We start from the raw sequence: 20,306 nt of genomic DNA, 5'->3' as shown, positions 1-20,306 counted from the left end.
ATGAAGTGCAATTGAGCAACAAGTAATGCAACGGTAATCTACAGTATAGCGGATAATACAGTTCACAAAAGTAAACTGCAAAAACACAATATCCGGACAGATTTGAAACCGCTGAAACGAACTGGGCGGTGTAAAGTTTTCCTTGATTTTGATAGGAGAGCAGCCGTTACATTTGGTCCGCCGACCCGGACAGTAGAAACCAAACTGCTTTCCAATCTGATGAAGAGACTGCCAAAGGCACCCCCCCCCCAAATGAAATTCAAACGATTCAACAGCGCAACGCCAGTGAGGCAGAGCGAAGGGTGCGAGTGCAATTCACAAAACAAGTTGAATAGTTGACCTCGCTTAAAAGGAACAAAGAAAGCAAACCGCAACTAGGCAATTCAAGCACAACCAGCAGAGAGGAGCTCCAATCAACAACTCAGAGGTACGATAAGAAGCTTCAAGAGTTAGTGGAAGAAGTTAACACTAAAAGAAGGCTTGGCTACAAAACAATTGAAGATTCAGATCTACCCAACAAATTAAAGGTCCTCTATCAACAGATTTTCCACCCCTAGAGAAAGAAATACCCAAGCAACTTCAATGTCGAAACACGCTTGTGCCCTCCCAAGCAAATTTCGATGAAGAACATCTGAAAGAAGCAAGGAAGTGCAAATCAAGTTTGGACTATCATTGGCTTGCATATATAAACAAAGGCACGCAACCAGAAATGAATGCAAAGCAAAGCAAAGCAATCCAAACAGTGAACGACAGTGACATCAATAACAACTACCCAACGGACAACCCAGTTGCTCAAACAGTGCAAAATGAAGCAACAGCAAGTGGCCAACAGACGGAGAATGTTTCGGAATCATCTTCAGCAAAGCGAAGGCGCGAGGAAAGGATAAAGAAATTTGATATCGAATTCAAAACCAAGATGCGACTGAAAGAAGCACGGTTCGAGCGGAGGAGGCTAGAGCTGGAAATGCAAATGAAGGAACTGGAAACCAAGCACCAACTACTGGAGGAAGAGCGCGAGCTAGAGCGCAAAGTGAAGAGAACAGCATTAGAGAACGATGATGGTCGTTCCCAATCAACTGCTGCTCGAGACAAATTTCCATTCAACTGGACCGCAAAAAAGAGAGATGTCTCAGACTGGGCCAGCAGGATCGACAACCTTCTAACACCAGAACGATCAACAGCTCGCTTCGAAGTAACCCATGAAATAAGCAGTCATAGTCACTTCTCACGATACCGCAATTAACGAGACCAATCCTCAAGTGTTGAAAACCGAGAGGTTTCCCCCAGAGCTGGTCTACGATACAACCCTGGCTATTCAGGAAGTGGTAGCCTACCAAAGCAGAAGTTGAACAACTTTGATGGAAACCCCCTCGAGTGGCCGGAGTGGTCTAGTATGTTCATTGCTACAGTGGATCAACGACCAATACCAGACTCAGAGAAGATGAGCTATCTGAAGACTCTACTGAAAGGCAAGGCAAGGTCAGCAATCTCTGGAATGGGCTTTTCTGGACAGTTCTATGGTGCTGCATGGAGCATTCTGGAGAGGAAATTTGGAAGGCCTCATGTGATCATTGATGCAACTGGAGAGTCTTCGCATAGCAAGTCAGGTGAAACCTCACGACTCAACAGGTCTGATCAGTTTCTCAGTTATTGTTTTGAACTTTGTGATTGTGGTCAAAGAGTACGAGCAGATTGGTGATCTGCAATCAAGCTCGATACTGTATATGGCAGTAGATAAACTACCTCAAGTTCTCAAGGAGAAGTGGTGGTTCTATGTTGATGATAAAGATGAAGATTGGCCTGATCTGATTATGTTTGAAAAGTGGCTATCTAAGATAGCATTCTAGCACGAAGGGTTTTCAACTTTCAAGGGAGAGCGAAGAGAAGAAGACCGAACAAGCACAAATAGAGACAAACGAACTTCAGTGCAAGTTCGAACGTGAAAGAAACGAAGCAAACGGAAAATAGTCACTGTCCGCTAGCTGATGGCACTCATAAAATATGGAACTGTCCACTTTTCCGGAACATGAGTGTGAATGATCGGTACGCAGCAATGAGAAAGCAACGCTTATGTTACGGATGTCTGGGCAAAAGACATGCAATCAAAGATTGTAAAGTCAATGCGTGCGGCATCAATGGATGCATCAAGAACCACAACTGATTGCTACACTCAGAAAACCAAGTGCACGAAGGCAATCACGAAGTCAACGTAAGCGCAGCAACAATCAACCAGAGTAACGAAGTTACTAGCTTTCTTCGAATAGTTCCTGTCTCAATACAGAGCTGTGGCAACAGGCTGAGCACATATGCTTTTCTCGATAGTGGATCAACGGTTTCATTCATCGACCAAAATGTGCAAGAGAAGTTACGAGCCCAAGGCACCGAGTTGACGCTCAACATAGCTGGCATACATGGAACAAAGGATCTGAAGACGGAAAAGCTTCCTCTCAAAATAAAGGGACTACATTCAAAAATGCATTCAATCGAAGCGTTTGCACACCCATCAATCTCCTTGAGAAACACAAATTACAACTACCACAAGCCGAAGCAAAGCTTCAATCACTTGAGTGTTCTACCCAACAAAAGCTTCAACTTGATGGAAGTTGGCATCATCCTTGGTCAAGATGCTTATGAGCTACAACGCCCATTGGACTACAAGACAGGAACACGAGGTGAACCTTTCGCCGTTCTAACAGAGCCAAGATGGGTAGTCAGTGGACCCATGGCGGTCAAAAGAAGACAAAATGTTTGTCATTCCGCCTTCACTGAAGATGTGAAAGTGGCTGAGAATATCCAAACCTGGTGGGACATAGAAACCTATGCTTCCAAAATCAACGTCGTCAGTCAGTCAAAGAAGAAACTGCAGGCACAGAAGATGCTAGAGAGTACGACGAAGTTTACAGGCGAGCGGTACGAAGTGGGAATGCTGTGGAGTGAACCAGAGCCAAACCTATCGAACAACTACAGCTCAGCCCTGGGTCAGCTTTACTCACTGGAGCGAAGATTCCGAAGGGACCGAAACTTGAAGAGTTTGTATCAACAGTCAATAGATACAGACGTAGAAAGGGGATTTGTAAACATATTGGACAAGTCCGAAGTGAAGGGCACCTTCGGAAAAGACCACACCATCCAGTGCTAAACCCGAACAATCCTGGCAAAGTAAGACGTGTTTGCAATGCTGCCTCAAATTACAAAGAAGTATGCCTAAATGGAAAGTTACTAGCAGGACCTGATCTGCTACATGGCTTGATTGGAACAAAACTCAGATTCCTTGAAGGGCCAATAGCCCTAACAGCTGACATCGAGTCGATGATTCTACAAGTGCAAGTTCCCGAACAGGATAGAAGTTGCGTGAGGTTCTTATGGCGTCCAAGAACTAACGAACCTGTTCAGATATACGAATATCAGCGTCATGAAGTTGGTGCTAAGAGTTCTTCAACTTGCGCAAACTATGCTCTCAAGCGAGTGGGACTGGACAACGAAGAAGAGTATCCGATTGCAGCAAAGGCAATACAAAACAACTTCTACATGGACGATTTCATCAAATCAGTAGAAACCCCAGAAGAAGCGATTGAAGTCTTCAATCAACTACAACGTCTTCCCTCACAACATGGATTTGAACTGAAGAAGTGGATAAGCAACAATGATGCAGTTACAGAATCAATCCCGGAAGAGCTGAAATCAATCAGCAACACGAAGCAAGTCGAAGTGGAACCCAATACGGAGGGATCCTCCGTGCTAGGACTACGATGGACCGTTACTGATGATAGTCTTCAAGCGTGCAGACAAACAAAGCGGGTACAAACAAAGAAGTTGAAGCACCTATAACACAGAAGAAGATTATGTCATTAGTATCTTCAGTATTCGACCCGATCGGATTGTTTGCTCCGTTCAGTGTTCACATGAGACGACTTCTGAAAGGCATATGGACTAAGAATGGGCAACATTGGGACAACGAAGTGGAGCTGGGTGACGAAGCAGAATTGCTGAGATGAAAAGAACACTTTCCAATAGTGGCTGAAACAAGCAGCGATAGAAGGTACTTCAACAGAGAGAGGGAAAAAATCGAACTTCTTGTGTAAGCTGACGCATCTGAAGACACGATGTGTGCAGTGGCCTATCTACGTTCACAACCAAAAGAATACTCAGCTGACTTAGCATTTGTTATTGGAAAATGCAGAGTGGCACCGATGAGGTATCTTTCAGTACCGCGATTGGAATTGCAAGTGGCAGTCATGGCAGTGAGGTTGAAAGAGCAGATAGTCAAGGAACATGGAATGAAGATAACAAGTTGCAGTTTTTGGTCAGACTCAACTACGGTATTGCAGTGGATACACAGTTTCCATCGTAGGCAACAATTGTTTGTGGCCAATCGAGTGGTTGAGATACTAGATACAACCGATGTTTCACAGTGGAAACATGTGAGCGGGATCAACAACCCAGCGGACATTGGCACCAGAGCAATCGACGTTGAAGAACTCAAGAGAAGTGAGTGGCCCACTTGGCTGGTTTGGTTGAAGCGACCAGAAAGCGAGTGGCCAGAGCAAGTGAACCTAATCCTTGCATCAGATGAAGAGAATATACCCTCATCAGCCTTCATGATACAGGTCATGATACAGGCTGAAGAAAAGAAGGAACTGCAGGCACAGAAGATGCTAGAGAGTACGACGAAGTTTACAGGCGAGCGGTACGAAGTGGGAATGCTGTGGAGTGAAACAGAGCCAAACCTATCGAACAACTACAGCTCAGCCCTGGGTCAGCTTTACTCACTGGAGCGAAGATTCCGAAGGGACCGAAACTTGAAGAGTTTGTATCAACAGTCAATAGATACAGACGTAGAAAGGGGATTTGTAAACATATTGGACAAGTCCGAAGTGAAGGGCACCTTCGGAAAAGACCACACCATCCAGTGCTAAACCCGAACAATCCTGGCAAAGTAAGACGTGTTTGCAATGCTGCCTCAAATTACAAAGAAGTATGCCTAAATGGAAAGCTACTAGCAGGACCTGATCTGCTACATGGCTTGATTGGAACAAAATTCAGATTCTTTGAAGGGCCAATAGCCCTAACAGCTGACATCGAGTCGATGATTCTACAAGTGCAAGTTCCCGAACAGGATAGAAGTTGCGTGAGGTTCTTATGGCGTCCAAGAACTAACGAACCTGTTCAGATATACGAATATCAGCGTCATGAAGTTGGTGCTAAGAGTTCTTCAACTTGCGGAAACTATGCTCTCAAGCGAGTGCGACTGGACAACGAAGAAGAGTATCCGATTGCAGCAAAGGCAATACAAAACAACTTCTACATGGAAACCCCAGAAGAAGCGATTGAAGTCTTCAATCAACTACAACTTCTTCCCTCACAACATGGATTTGAACTGAAGAAGTTGGTAAGCAACAATGATGCAGTTACAGAATCAATCCCGGAAGAGCTGAAATCAATCAGCAACACGAAGCAAGTCGAAGTTGAACCCAATACGGAGGGATCCTCAGTGCTAGGACTACGATGGACCGTTACTGATGATAGTCTTCAAGCGTGCAGACAAACAAAGCGGGTACAAACAAAAAAGTTGAAGCACCTATAAACCAGAGGAAGATTTTGTCATTAGTATCTTCAGTATTCGACCCGATCGGGTTGTTTGCTCCGTTCAGTGTTCAAATGAGACGAATTCTGAAAGGCATATGAACTAAGAATGGGCAACATTGGGACAACGAAGTGGAGCCGGGTGACGAAGCAGAATTGCTGAGATGAAAAGAACACTTTCCAATAGTGGCTGAAACAAGCAGCGATAGAAGGTACTTCAACAGAGAGAGGGAAAATACCGAACTTCTTGTGTTAGCTGACGCATCTGAAGACACGATGTGTGCAGTGGCCTATCTACGTTCACAACCAAAAGAATACTCAGCTGACTTAGCATTTGTTATTGGAAAATGCAGAGTGGCACCGATGAGGCATCTTTCAGTACCGCTATTGGAATTGCAAGCGGCAGTCATGGCAGTGAGGTTGAAAGAGCAGATAGTCAAGGAACATGGAATGAAGATAAATAGTTGCAGTTTTTGGTCAGACTCAACTACGGTATTGCAGTGGATACACAGTTCCCATCGTAGGCAACAATTGTTTGTGGCCAATCGAGTGGTTGAGATACTAGATACAACCGATGTTTCGCAGTGGAAACATGTGCGCGGTATCAACAACCCAGCGGACATTGGCACCAGAGCAATCGACATTGAAGAACTCAAGAGAAGTGAGTGGCCCACTTGGCCGGTTTGGTTGAAGCGACCAGAAAGCGAGTGGCCAGAGCAAGTGAACCTAATCTTTGCATCAGATGAAGAGAATTTACCCTCATCAGCCTTCATGATACAGGTCATGATACAGGCTGAAGAAGAGAAAGCTGTTTTCAGGGGGAACGTTTCAGTAACTTTAACAGACTAGTGAACACAGTAGCATACGTACATAGAGCATTGAACAAACACAAATCAGCGACACTCGTAGTCAGCATTGAAGAAAGAGAAAAAGCAAAAACAACAATCTTCAAGTTACTACAGCAAGAACAATTTGGTGAAGAGATGAAATCTCTCAAAGCTGAAAAAGAAATTCCAAAAAAAGCAAAATCCTACAATTCTCACCTTCCGAGATGAAGAAGGACTTGTTCGAGCCAAAGGCAGAATAGGCAAAAGTCATTTGGACTTCAATGCAAAGCATCCAATTTTGCTACATTGGAAACATCATGCGGTTGAAATATTCTTGCGAAACGAGCAGAAAGACAATCAACACGAAGGCACTGAACATGTGAGGAACATTGTTCAGCAGAAGATGTGGATACTAGGCAAAGGGAACGCCTTAAGATCAATCGAGAACAAGTGTGTTAACTGCAGAAAAGGCAGCACAAACGATAGCACCAGTAATGGCAGATCTACCCGAAGAGCGGTTAGATGCTTCAACAGCCTTTACAAATGTTGGAGTTGACTACGTTGGCCCTTTCATTGTGAAGATATGGCGCAGAAACGAGAAGCGATGGTGTTGTCTGTTTACTTGTCTAACTATGAGAGCGGTGCATATAGAAGTGGTACCCAAGTTAGACACAGATAGTTGTCTCAATGCAATAATGAGATTTATTGCTCGAAGAGGCAAACCGAATAGGATCATCAGTGACAACACCACAAACTTTGTTGGAGCTGAAATAGAGTTTGCAGAGTATGTTCCAGCATGGAACAAAGAAGGGATCGAAGAACCTCTAGCTCAACGAGGGATCAGATAGAAGTTCAACCCATCCGCAGCACCTCACTTTGGAGGAGTATGGGAGCGGTTTGTGAGAAGTTGCAAAAAAGCAATGAATGCAGTGTTGGGGAACAGATCAGTCACCGAGGATGTTCTCTCAGCAAAGATGTGTATTGTTGAGCAGACATTGAACGCAAGACCTTTGACACCAGTCAGTTCAGACGTTAACGACTTAGAAGCATTGACCCCCAATCACTTCTTGCTTGGCAACAGGAACGTTTGCTTACCCTACCTACCAAGCGCAGAAGAATTTGTGGATCATCGAAAGCTCTTTCGACAAACTCAAGCATATGCAAATCTCATATGGGACAGATTTCGGAAAGAATATCTGCCGACTCTGAATAATCGGCAAAAATGGCGATCTACGTCGAACGAAAACCTTGAAGAAGGCGATCTCGTTTGGTTGATCGAAGACAGTGATAAGCGTGGATATTACAACCTATATCTAGTTACGGAGACCATCGATGGGTCTGACGGCGTGATTCGATCAGCGATAGTTCGAACGAACGACGGAGTGTACAAAAGACCAGTAGTGAAGCTCGCCCCAGTACCACCTGGAAAAGATGTTTTCGCGATAGAAAACAGGGCCGGCGATGTGGCGGCTGAGCTTACTAACTCAATTATCTAATTGAATAGCGCTTCAAGGCCATTTCGAGCCTCAAAGCTAGAATAGCATGACAAGCCAAATATAATGCTACATTCTATCGAAGCCATACAGATTTGTTCACTTTGTTCAACATTTATATTTAGCAACTATTATTAGTAGATAATTGTCATACCTGAAGTAAACCTCAAACTCGAACTACCTTAACCAGCAGCGAAACAATACTACGACTTAACAGTATTGCATCAGATTCTTTGCGATTGGATTGCGAATCAACCTGTTATTGATACAGAATATCCGACAAAACTTCTACGTGGTTAACAATTTTCCCATGACATCAACTTTACACTAAAAAAGTGACGTTATGGAAAAGAGTTCAGATTCTGTCGACATTATTATCTACAACCAATCAACAGTTGAATTTAACATCTAAATCCACGTGACTAGCAGTATAAAAGGAGCTTAAAAACTACCAAAAATCAGTTGAAATTTGCAATTTTGGTTATTTTAAACTGACATACAGTGCGTATTGAAGCACACTTTTTTGAGCAAAAAGTTACTTGTTATCGTGTCTTAATTCTGTAGATTATATTAGTGATTGTAAAGTTTTATCTTTACTTTGAATTTTGAAAAGAGAATTAACTTTGATATTCTCAAAACTTTCTTTCTGAGGAACGAAGTTTCTAAGTATGAGAAACTTTGTGCAAAGCATAAAATCACTTTTTTACTGGTTTTAACGAAGCCTTCTCTAGTTCAACATTGGGGTTACTGAAACCAATAGAGAGACTTGCTAACATTAAAGTTAGAAAATATTATTCTTGTTCAGTTATAGTTACAGTAACTCACCCCCTTTCTGTAATTTTTGTAGCAGAAAGCTGAAACTTTGTAGAAGTACAGCCAATTTACAAGGCAACAAATTGTTGGAAATAGAATTACTATATTTGATTTAACAAATATAGTAAACAAAACGAAACAAAAATTTTGTTAACAAAAACGAAACAAAAATTTTGATTGTTTCAATTTGAATTGTTTGTTATTCTGAGAGAAACAAGTTTGTTATACAGCAAAACTGTTCAATTAGTTATGAAGTGCAATTGAGCAACAAGTAATGCAACGGTAATCTACAGTATAGCGGATAATACAGTTCACAAAAGTTAACTGCAAAAACACAATATCCGGACAGATTTGAAACTGCTGAAACGAACTGGGCGGTATAAAGTTTTCCTTGACTTTGATAGAAGAGCAGCCGTTACACCGATAGAAGGAAGAGGAAAAATAAGTATTCTTTCCTTGCTGACACTAAGCTACTCGTTCACCAAATTAAAAGAAAAATAATGGCAAAGTTCAATAGGCCCTTGTTATTTTAAAAAGCAAAAAAAATTTTAAAAGTCAAAACGAGCAAACCTACAGGAAAATAGATACAGTAATTTGGAACCCTTAAGTAAGCCATTGGAACCTATCAACTTTGATGTGAATTATTCTGTTCTTTAATTAACATAAAAAAGCTCGAACTTTTTTAAAAAAAAATAGACCGACTTCATAGAATCGGAATTATTTCTTCGATTGTAACAGTCCAAGATTGAACCAAAACCAGTCCCGCTTTTGCTGTTTTTCCATTTAGAACAGTCAATTGTTTTGAATGCTTTAGATTTAGATATATTGTTAGTTAAAAGATCACAAATAAATTCTGCGTTTCTGATAATCATAGAGTGAAGTTAGCAAAAAACGGCAAAATTTTGATTCTAGACTACTCTCAATAGAAATGGAAGTGAAACTAGCTCCCTTTGTAGTTTACAAAGGTTGGGTTTGTTGTTTTTGGGGCGTGTACTTCCGTTAAATTTAATCAAAGTGGACTAAAGAAGCATATTTCGGGAAATTTTTGATGAAAAATGCTGAACTTTGAAATATTTAGCCAAAACTTTTGGCCAGAAAAATTTAATCGAATTAGTCAACAATACTTTTTGTCTTTAAAAAGAAAATCAGCAGTACTATGGTTAACAATTTTTACAATTTTTTAGGCGAAATGCCGGAAAATGTGAATAAAAAGAACGGAAATCCGTCTATTATTCACAAAACTTCAAACCCTCGATAACTCTCTGTAAATTTTGAAATTCGAAAAAATCTTTTCAATTCCATATTGTACGCTGGAGGGGCTTTTTAATGATACCACTCACAACTCTGTTCGATGAATATAACGATCGGTCAAATTTGTCTGAACAAAAAAAACCGTTTGAGTATATAGTTCCTCCACCCTCAAGAGGGGTCGGAACAAAAATGGGCACAGCCAATTTGTTACAGAATGCGATTTTTTTCCGGTTGACATATTTTCAATTAATTTCCTGTTTGAAGTGGTGGAAGCCGATTTGTTACGGTCAATTTACGATATAATGACTAAGAGAATGAAGAAAGCTTTGGAAGTAGTTTAATTTTTCTCATTTGTAGAGGCGGAATTTGAAAGTATCAAACCATTCGAAACCTTTTTTTATCATTATCAAAAAAGATGTTTTAAATATATCTTCCCGGAATGAAATCAGGAGTTGCAATCATATTGAAGTAACGGAGAGAAGAATTCAATAAAATTTTTTACAATTGAGTCAACCCAAATTCAAGTTTGCTCGAGATTGGGGGATAGCAGAAGTATTTTATGTACGTCTGGCTTGAAACATCACACGATGAGGTAGTTCCAGGCAGAGTCAAGCAGTGCTCATAGTCACTAGTCCGCACAAGTGTTATTTTTGCGGTCAAATTTACATGGTCTGGGCGGATTCAAGGACAGGATAATTTGATGCTCGTAATGAGAGAGACGAAAAATTAGACGCAATTGGGACTGGTGGGAAACGGATTCAAATGCAGTAAAAATTTCGTGCGGCGTTGAGGCTGATTAGAGGCTTTTTCGGTCTCGGACGCTCTGATCAAAAACAGTTTCCGTTTGCGACCTCGGCCAAGGTTGACTTCTTGAAAATGGTCACCACTTTACAAAAGCAACATTTTTAATTGTTCTCGGTTGGATGCATTGAACATTTTACAAAAATAGTTTCATCGATTTTTGCTGCAACATCAAAATTGCATTAACAAGTCGGCTTCACCAGTCTATTTCACGTCATAATAATTGCATTGTTAATGAAAGATCTTGTTGTCCTATGTTAACTCTGCTGATGTGACAATTAATTGCCTCTAATTTCCATTCCCTCGTTGCAACGATCGAAAAATGACTGAGCTCGCTGCTAAGGTTAATAACATTTAAGATTTGCACTAATTTGGGAAAAAGAGTTTATAATCAAGCACGTATTTAGCACATTTGTTTCCACTACAAAAAAGTTTTGTTTTCTTTGACGGAAAATAAAGCGTTAACAATTCAATGGAGGCCATCTTTTAAATGAAAATTCGTCAATTAATTTCCTAATGTCAAAAATGAATTTGTTTTGGATGATTTTATTCTTTAAGAGCATAAATAAAACTAACGGACAGCATTGCATGTGGAAAACAAGAAAGACATACCTAAAAATGAAATATGTGGTAGCTGGTAGCAAACAAAATCCCAGAATACAAACTTTCTGCCTCCTAAAAAAGTTCTTCAAAAACTAGAAAGGTTTTGCTTACAGGGATACAATCACAGTCTCAAAACTATACACTGTTATGTTACAAATTTTTTCATATATATGAATTAGAATGGGGGGCGGCATAACCCATTTTTCATGAAAAAGTCTTTTGAATGTCCAATTATGTGTCCAATTCCTTTATTATTTCGATTAAATTACGTTTTCCTTGATCGCTTTTTTTGCCGATTTGTACACAAAAGTTTTACAGCGCAATCAGGTAAGAGCTGCTCTCCATTTTATTATAGGAAAAAGGTAACATAGCCTAGATTTTGTGGTTCCAAACCTGTCCGCAAAAAATCTTTCTCCAATTTTGCTTTGATAACTGTATATCTGCTATTTTTCATCGTTGAATTAAAAAACAATTTCCATCTTTTGGCTAGTTTTAGTTTTCAATATCAAATTAAAATGTGTTTGCTACCAATAACACAAAAAAAAGATTTCTCAATTTTAGCCGTTCAATCCGATAGGGACAAAAATCTAAGGCAAAGATAGGTATCTGAGAACTTTTTATGCAGAGTTGCTCAAACCTACATCGGTTTTTTTCTTTGCGCTCACGAGCTGAAACACCAAAAGCTGGGATAATTTCATTTGAATAGCAGCTTAAATAGTTTTTTGTAAATACAGCGCACATTTTATCTGCAGATATAGGACATCATTTGTATTAGATACACAAACACAAATGGGTCTCCCCCCTTATAATTGTTTTTATATACTTCTTCCTACGTTTGCTCAACTTTGGCATCAACAGAACTGTTTTTCTTTGCAAAAACATTTTAGGCTATTAGAAGTATTAGCTTGAGCTTCAAAGCAGCTCATTTCTTCAATTAGAATCAGTGCGGATTGAAATGCACCGTCAGAATCCTCAATCAAGGGTTTTTGTAACTTGACCAATTTTTTAAAATCCTTGTTTGGCATTCCCTTCGCCCCCCGATCAATTTTGCTTAGAATTCTATCTGAGACAGTTTTCTTTTCCTGCCGGTCTTTAAAAATAAGATATCCGAGATCAAAATGTGGTAAGCTTGTGTAAGTCGAAAGAATTTTCAATTCTTCGTTAATCACAATAGATAAACAGTTCTGCCACTCACCAATTTGTGATTTTTTGTTATTGCATTCCAAAACTTTCATATCAGAACTGACTGGTATCAAATGCCTTGCATTCAAAGTTGGCTCAACAAGTCAAAATATGGTTGAAACAACACTTCCCGTAAATGATAGGTCCTCAACACCTTACACACTGTTTGCTTCCAAATCTTGATATTCAGTCCCAAATTTCCTCTAAGTGGGGTGCCAAGAGTGGATTGAAACTTTGTTTGATCCCTTTTTGCACTAAATGTTCTTCCGTATACTTTTTTTTCCATGCGGCAACCTTCTTTGAATTCTACCTCCACAGCAAAAACGATCATCCAGTTGTCCTCTTTTAACAGCTTTTGGGCTATGAACAAGATAATAGCTTAAAATCAAATGACAGTGTCAGTTTTTGAACTATGTTTGTATTCACGGCTCAAACTTTTTTACAGTTTTACGAACAAATACATTGGTTTCATTTCTGCGCCCAAGTTTTACGCCAGAGTAACCAAAGCAGGCTACTCCAAAAACTTCAAAAACTCCCGATGCAACGATTTTTCCGTAGGTTGCGCGACTATTACTGGAGCTACAGATTGTACTCGGCCCCTTCAGCACCTGATACGTATTTCCTTATTGAATGCAAGGCTTTTCTAACGTTAACGCTCCAGAACTAATGTTGTACAAAGTTTCGGATATTTTCAGTTCCCTCAGGATAATTGCTTCGGGATTGTTGCGCTAGAATAGTTCGGCAAATTGATGTTTCAATTGAATCAAAATCTCATGTTGAGCATTGAAACACAACTATTTTTTGTTCATTCTGTGCTTTCAGAAATAACTCACCTTTTGTCGATTAGTGGTGATAATTGTAAAAAGTATTGCTGCTTCTTTCTTTCCCTTTTAGTTTTCAGAGACTTCAACTTTTCAGCAAAATATTTTTGCTGTTATAGCTTATAGATTCTTGTCCTTCTGTTTCCTGTCAATTTAAATACTATCAATTTATTCGGCGGCACCGTTTTGTTCAAAGCTTGCTGCACATATGCCATTGTAATTAGTAGACGACTGGAAGCTGCTCTATTGTTAAGGCTGAATATTCAGTTTTTTCTTCATCCTGAGTAATTGAGACCAATGCAGATTTGTTCCCGTCAACAAGGTGAACCCAACTGCGTCGTGAATGCCACTTATGTCAGGCCACCCAGCTTTATTCATCATCTCAGCAAATTGGTAGGTCACAAAAGTTTGTTTTTTTGCCCTGAGAGGTTTGTATTTATTGTAGTACGACAGCTGAATGCGACCAGAAACTGCAACTGTGTCACTTCATCTCGTGTTCATTGATAATCTGTTTCTTCGATCTCAATGTTCTGATTAAGCGTGGTTTATAAAGATGTCCCATCGGTGCCACACTGCATTTTCCCAACATAAATGCGAACTTACCTGAGTACTCTTTTCTTTGTTTACAACCATCGTGTCTTGAGATGCGTCGGCAAAAAATGTAGTTAAATTTTCTCTTCACTATCGATGCTGGTTTCAGCTAACACGTAAACTTGTTCCATCTACGCTAGGAATTGTGCTCCTTTACTTTGCTCCACTTCATTGTTTCTTAGTTGTTAATCTTTAATCCACATGTTCTTCAGAAGTGGTGTCCTGTGTACACTGAAGGGTGCAAATAAATCAATTGTTTCCTTTAACAAAAAACAAAGACAGAGAGAGAGGGAGGCAGAGAGAGGATCTTTCTCTGGGTCAGCGGGAGCCTCATTTTTTTGTTTGTTGAGTAATACCCCATCTAAGGTTGTGGTAGTGTAATTCAATCACCAGATGTTAAAACAAATTTTTTTTCAGACTAATCGTGAAAATTTCTACCGTAAAATTAAAACAGAACAATGCAATAGCGATCTCAAACAATGGTGCAAAGCGGAAGCTGAGTTTAACTTAAAGAAAAACAGTTATGGGCAAACTAAAGAAAGTAATGTAGTCAGAAAAGAATGAGAGAACAAATTTAATGCAGCCTTCAAATCGAAGCCAAATAGATATACATATTTTGTTCGCAAGTTTTTTCAGTTAGTTTCTTTATTACGTGATTATCAACAATAAAGTGAAATTAACTTAGAGTTGAAACTACTGCACTATAAGTAATATGGTTTTGTAGCGTATATAAAGTTTAGGTTATCAAATAATTCTTGTCGCCATTTTTTTTTAAAAAATGATTTGCATCAAATTCTGTTGTTGATATGGAAAATTTGACTAAATTTTAAAAAATTAACTGCTTCTCCGGAGGTCAAATATACGATGAAAAAATAATTTGGTGTTCGCTTTCTGGTCACTGTCTGTCCACATCTTTGTCTGCAACCAATCAGTGAAAAAATGGCATGTGAATCGGTATCAATTGTCGACGAACAGTACGCGAAAGTATCAAAGGTATGTTGGAAAATCCGAAAATTGTTGACAACAAATTGAGACTTGCTGCGTAATAAAAAACAGTTCCCCAAATTTCGATAATCTTAAGTTTTTTGAATAATCAAGTTAGGATCTCACAAATTGCTGTTTTCTCAACTTCGATTTTTGGCAAAAATTGTCTCATACTAATAACAGATAGGAGATCAAAGTTGATTGCCCTGAGAAGTGGTTAGGACACCTTCTTAGAACTGGACATAGTGGATTTTTTGCAATAGCTATGAATTATAATTTGAGATATTGACCCATTTCGAGCAAGTTGTGATTCCTTTACATAAAAAAAACCTTTAGCCCAATGAGCGAAGCACATTGCTCATCAAAGCTGCACAATTAGTTTTGGGATTTATTCAGTATAAAAGAAAGCAGCGCTAATCTACGATATAGCAGATAATTCAGTTCGCAAAATGTAGCTGCAAAATGTAACGTCCAAACAGATGCCGATGAGTGTTGTGAAGTGTTTTTTATAAGTGGGAGAGGAGCCGTCACCAGCATTTTAAAACAAAACAAAATTGCAAGATTTTAATTGCTCACTGCTCAGACTTTTGGTTGTTCATCACCCTTTTGGTTGTAAAAATCTGACTACAATGAAATTTGTAGAGAAAAATTCTACATTTTTGCGTATATTTTAGTTTAGAGGAGAAATAGCAGCAATTCCATTTGGTGAGTATCAGGTAGATGGTGGCTTTCATCAAATGTTTTTTCTTTAATATTTCGTCGTGCGAATTAAAATGTTTCTACGTTCTATACATATTAATGCAAATACTCCCAATGTTAAAAATTGACGAATCTGTTGCTAACAATTTATCACATTTTTTAGTATTGGAGATTTTGGTAGTTATTTTGGTGTTATCATAATATTTAAAATTCACTATCATAATATTTAAAATTCACTATATCATTGAAGTTACCTGTTGATATTAGTCATAATTTGAACTTCTTTGAGATAACTGTTTATCAGTGTCTACAAAAACGAAGAGAGAAAATATCGGAAACGCTGTTTGCTAATGACCAATCATTATAGCGGATAACAGCCACTTCTGACAATAATAATTTATTTTCACAGATTTTAACCTAGTTTTGAAAAGAGCGCTAGTTGTTTGTTTGCCCTATTAGCCGTCAAATTATATGTGACAGTGAACTGATTTTTCCTTATTGAACCATTTCAAAACAGATCATTGGTACAATTTGGTAATTTTATTGTTCAGAAACAGGATATGCGGATAATAAATCAATTTGCCCGCTTATTGTTGGTAACCTTTTGTGAAATACCAAATAAATTTATCAATATAAAGAAAATTTTTTGAGCTGCTTTTGATGTGAGATGGGGAAATCGTTTACACTGAAGACATTTTTAGCTCTTGAATTTGTGATTTAAAATTTAGTCACTTGGCTCGCTCCCATCTGATGTACATTTTCAAATTCAAAGAGGTGTAAATTGTATTTGTTCAAAGCGAAATCTCCACACTTGAATGGGCTTTTAAGTCAAGTCCCAATTAAACACAACAAGCTGATGCAAAAATTAATTGCCATTTTCAAATAAAAAATCAAAAATCCTTCCCAATATTTCACTCTGATTTCCTCGCATGAAACAATTCTGCGGTTTGAATTGAGTATTCTTTTGAAATTTGGGCAAAATGAGGCTTCAAAATTACTACCGCTGGGCTATGTTATCCTTGTAGTACAGAATTGATAGTACTGGATAAAGAAAAGATTGGCTACTTTCAAATTGTAATTATTTTTAATGAGTAAGCTTAAATTTCATCCCACAAAGTATCAAATTTACCCCCACAGCTATAGACGGGCATTTATTCACGCGCGGCCCTTTCAGCTTTTAAACTGATTATAAACATGTAATCAATTCTTTGGGAAAAGCATACTTTTCAACTTACGGTAAGCAGATAGTGAAATCTTTTCTTGATAAAAAGTTGGTAGACATTTTGTTTACCGAGTTTACAGCGTTGAGTACCGTTTTGTTATTCAAGTCCCGTTGGATTGAAAAATTTCACTAAACAAGAACTGAGAAGATTGAATTAAAACAACTCATTTTATTATTCGAACGTGCAGCTACGAACGTTCGGCAACCTGATGACTGTTAGTTTATTGTTATTTTTTAAAAAGAATGTCTATAAACACATATTGAGCTTCAGATATTTCCTGTTGTAGTCCCCCCTCCCCCCCCCCCCCACCCGAAATTCTGCAACCCCACTTATACATGCTTAAGTAAATTGAAACAGGATCTTTTCTGTTAAATCCCCGACGACCATTTACCCCCCCCCCTTCTACAGGTTCCAGCATATAGTTTGCATTTCATTCACTTACATATACGATTGTAACGGCTGCTCTCCTATCACAGTCAAGGAAAACTTTACACCGCCCAGTTCGTTTCAGCGGTTTCAAATCTGTCTAGATATTGTGTTATTGCAGTTACATTTTGTGATTTGTATTATCCGTTATACTGTAGATTACCATTGCATTACTTGTTGCTCAATTAGTCTCAATAACTAATCGCTCAGCTTTGCTGAATAACAAACTTGGCTCTCTCAGAATAACAAAATAATTCAAATTGAACAATAAAGTTTTTGTTGAGTTCTGTTAATAACTCAACTTATAAATCGAAATTTCAAATTATCTCGAGGTACAGTCCTAGATAAAAGACTTCTCTATTGAATGCATTATTAATTAACCAGATTAATTAGGTAAAAAAAAAGCGCGAGCGCAAAGAAATTGCTTTTATTAATTTCTCAATATTCGCTTTACCAACTAATTTCTAGTCATAAATTGGCCTCAATAACACCAATTTGAAACTTTGCTAGGCTTTGTTAAAATCAGTAGGAGCAACTGACTATGTGCTTTGCACAAAGTTTTTCTTACTTAGGAACTATGTTCCTCAGAAAGAAAGTTTACAGAATATCAAAGTTAATTCTCTTTTCATAAGTCAAAGTAAAGTTAAAACTGTAAAATCACTAATATGATCTACAGAAACAAGACACGATAACAAGTATTTTATCCCTCAAGAAAGTGTGCTTCAATACGCACTGTATGTCAGTTTAATAAGACAAAATTAACGAGTTTCTTCTGATTTTTGTAGTTTTTCAAGCTCTTTTTATACTGCCGTACATCTCAAAATTGCATCTCTGATTGGATTTAGATCACTATTTCGTAAGATTTTCTGAATACACTGAGTTTGGGGTTCGGGATACCTTATACGGTGTCCCGCACTCTCTGAAATTTCATCGAATCTGGCTTACCAAGTTGGGTATATCTTACTCCGTTGAGCTCAATTTGTGTGATTTTGAACACTCGAGTACGTTGCAGTAATAGCCCAGTTCGAGTTTCAATTCCAATTGATGTATGACGATTGTGTACTAATACTACTTGCTAAATATAAATGTTGAACAAAATGAACATATCCGTATGGCTTCGATAGAATGTAGCATTAATTTTCGCTCTTCATGCTATTCTAGCTTTAATGCTTGAAATGGCCGTGAAGCGCTATTAATATTGGCTACTATCAACCAAACGATATCGCCTTCTTCAAGATTTTGCTCGCCGTATATCGCCACTTTCGCCGGTTGTTCAGAGTTGGCAGATATTCTTTACGAAACCTGTCCCATATGAGATTTGCATAAGCTTGAGTGTGTCGACAGAGTTTTCGATGCTCCACAAATTCTTCTTCGCATGGTAGATAGTGTAAGCAAACGTTCCTGCAAACGTTCCTGCAAACATTCCTGCAAACGTTCCTGCAAACGTTCCTGCAAACGTCAATGCTTCTAAGTCATTATCATCTGAACTGACTGGAGTCAACGGTCTTGCGTTCAATGTCTGCTCAACAATACACATCGTTGTTGGAAGAACGTACTCGGTGACTGATCTGTTCCCCAAAACTGCATACATTGCTTTCTTGCAACTTCTCCCAAACCGTTCCCATACTCCTCTAAAGTGAGGGGCTGCGGGGGGTTGAACTTCCATCTGATTTTTCGTTGAATTAGATCTTCTTCAATCCCCTCTTTGTTCCATGCCGCAACGTACTCTGCAAGCTCTCTTTCAGGTCTAACAACTTTTGTCCCGTTGTCACTGATTATTGTACTTGGTTTGCCTCTTCGTGCAATAGATCTCAGAATTGCACTGAGACAACTCTCTGTGTTCAGCTTGGGTGCTACTCCTAAATGCACCGCTCTCATAGTTAGACATGTGAAAAGACAACACCATCGCTTTTCGTTTCATCGCCCAATCTTTGCAATAAAAGGGCCAAAGTAGTCAACATCAACATTCGTAAAATCTGTTGAAGCATCTAACCGCTCTTCGGGTAGATCTGCGATTGCTGGTGCTATTGTTTGTGGTCTGCCTTTTTTGCAGGTAACACACTGGTTCTTGATTGAGCTTAAGGCATTCTGTATGCCAAAGATCTATATATTCTGCTGAACAATGCTTCTTACATGCTCAGTGCCTTTGTGTTCATTGTCCTTGTGCTCGTTTCGCAAGAATGAATCACCGCTAGATGTTTCCAATGTAGCAAAAATGGATGCTTTGCATTGAAGTCTAATTGACTTTTGCCTATTCTGCCGTTGGCTCGAATAATTCCTTCTCTATCTAGCAAGGGTGAGAACTGTAGGATTTTGCTGCCTCTTCGAATTTTTTTCAGCTTTGAGAGGTTTCAACTCTTCACCAAACTGTTCTTGCTGTAGTAACTTGAAGATTGTTGCTTTTGCTTTTTCTCTTCCTTCAATGCTGACTACAAGTGTTGCTGGTTTGTATTTGTTCAATGCTCGCTGTACGTATGCCACTGTATTTACTAGTCTGTTAAAATTACTGAATCGTTCCCACTGATTACCAGATTTCTTCTCTTCAGCCTGTATCATGAAGATTGTTGAGGGTATATTCACTTCATCTGATGCAAAGATTAGGTTCACTTGCACTGGCCATTCACTTTTTGGTCGCTTCAACCAGGCCGGCATAGTGAGCTACTCATTTCCCCTGAGTTCCTCAATGTTGGTTGCTTTGGTACCAATTTCCGCGGGGTTGTTGATACCGCTCACGTGTTTCCACTGTGAAACGTCAGTTACATCCAGTATCTCAGCTAATCGATTGGTTACATACACTTTTTGCTTACAATGAGAAATGTGTATCCACTGCAATACTGTAGTTGAGTCTGACCAAAAACTGCAACTATTTATCTTTATTTTCCGTTCCTTGACTATTATTTCCTTCAATCTCACTGCCATGACTGCGGCTTGCAATTCAAATCGGGGTATTGAGAGCCTCATCGGTGCCACTCTACATTTTCCAAAGACAAATGCTAAGTCAGCTGAGTA

The 20,306-nt window shown here is 39.0% G+C and overlaps 1 protein-coding gene across 4 annotated transcripts in view; it reads left to right on the top strand.

The window, feature by feature from the left end:
- Positions 1-20,306, top strand: part of LOC142338765 (uncharacterized) — an 84,795-nt gene that overhangs the window by 26,668 nt on the left and 37,821 nt on the right. The window contains exon 1 of one of the 4 annotated variants that reach the window (XM_075388616.1): positions 16,416-16,884. The exons of 1 other annotated variant lie outside the window; for it this stretch is intronic. Coding sequence is in view for 1 of the 3 variants with exons in the window: in XM_075388613.1 (XP_075244728.1) it covers positions 17,080-17,085 (6 nt within the window). In the remaining 2 variants the exon portion in view is untranslated. Of the gene's footprint in view, positions 1-16,415; positions 16,885-17,033; positions 17,086-17,353; positions 17,385-20,306 lie in introns of those variants that run through there. 2 more of the 4 variants (XM_075388613.1, XM_075388617.1) reach the window with 2 other exon arrangements.

This window comes from Convolutriloba macropyga, chromosome 1 (genome assembly GCF_964194025.1).
Source record: "Convolutriloba macropyga chromosome 1, txConMacr16.3, whole genome shotgun sequence".
Lineage (NCBI taxonomy): Eukaryota > Metazoa > Xenacoelomorpha > Acoela > Convolutidae > Convolutriloba > Convolutriloba macropyga.
Note: the sequence above shows the minus strand (reverse complement) of the source record. Positions and strands in the feature narration are given on the sequence as shown.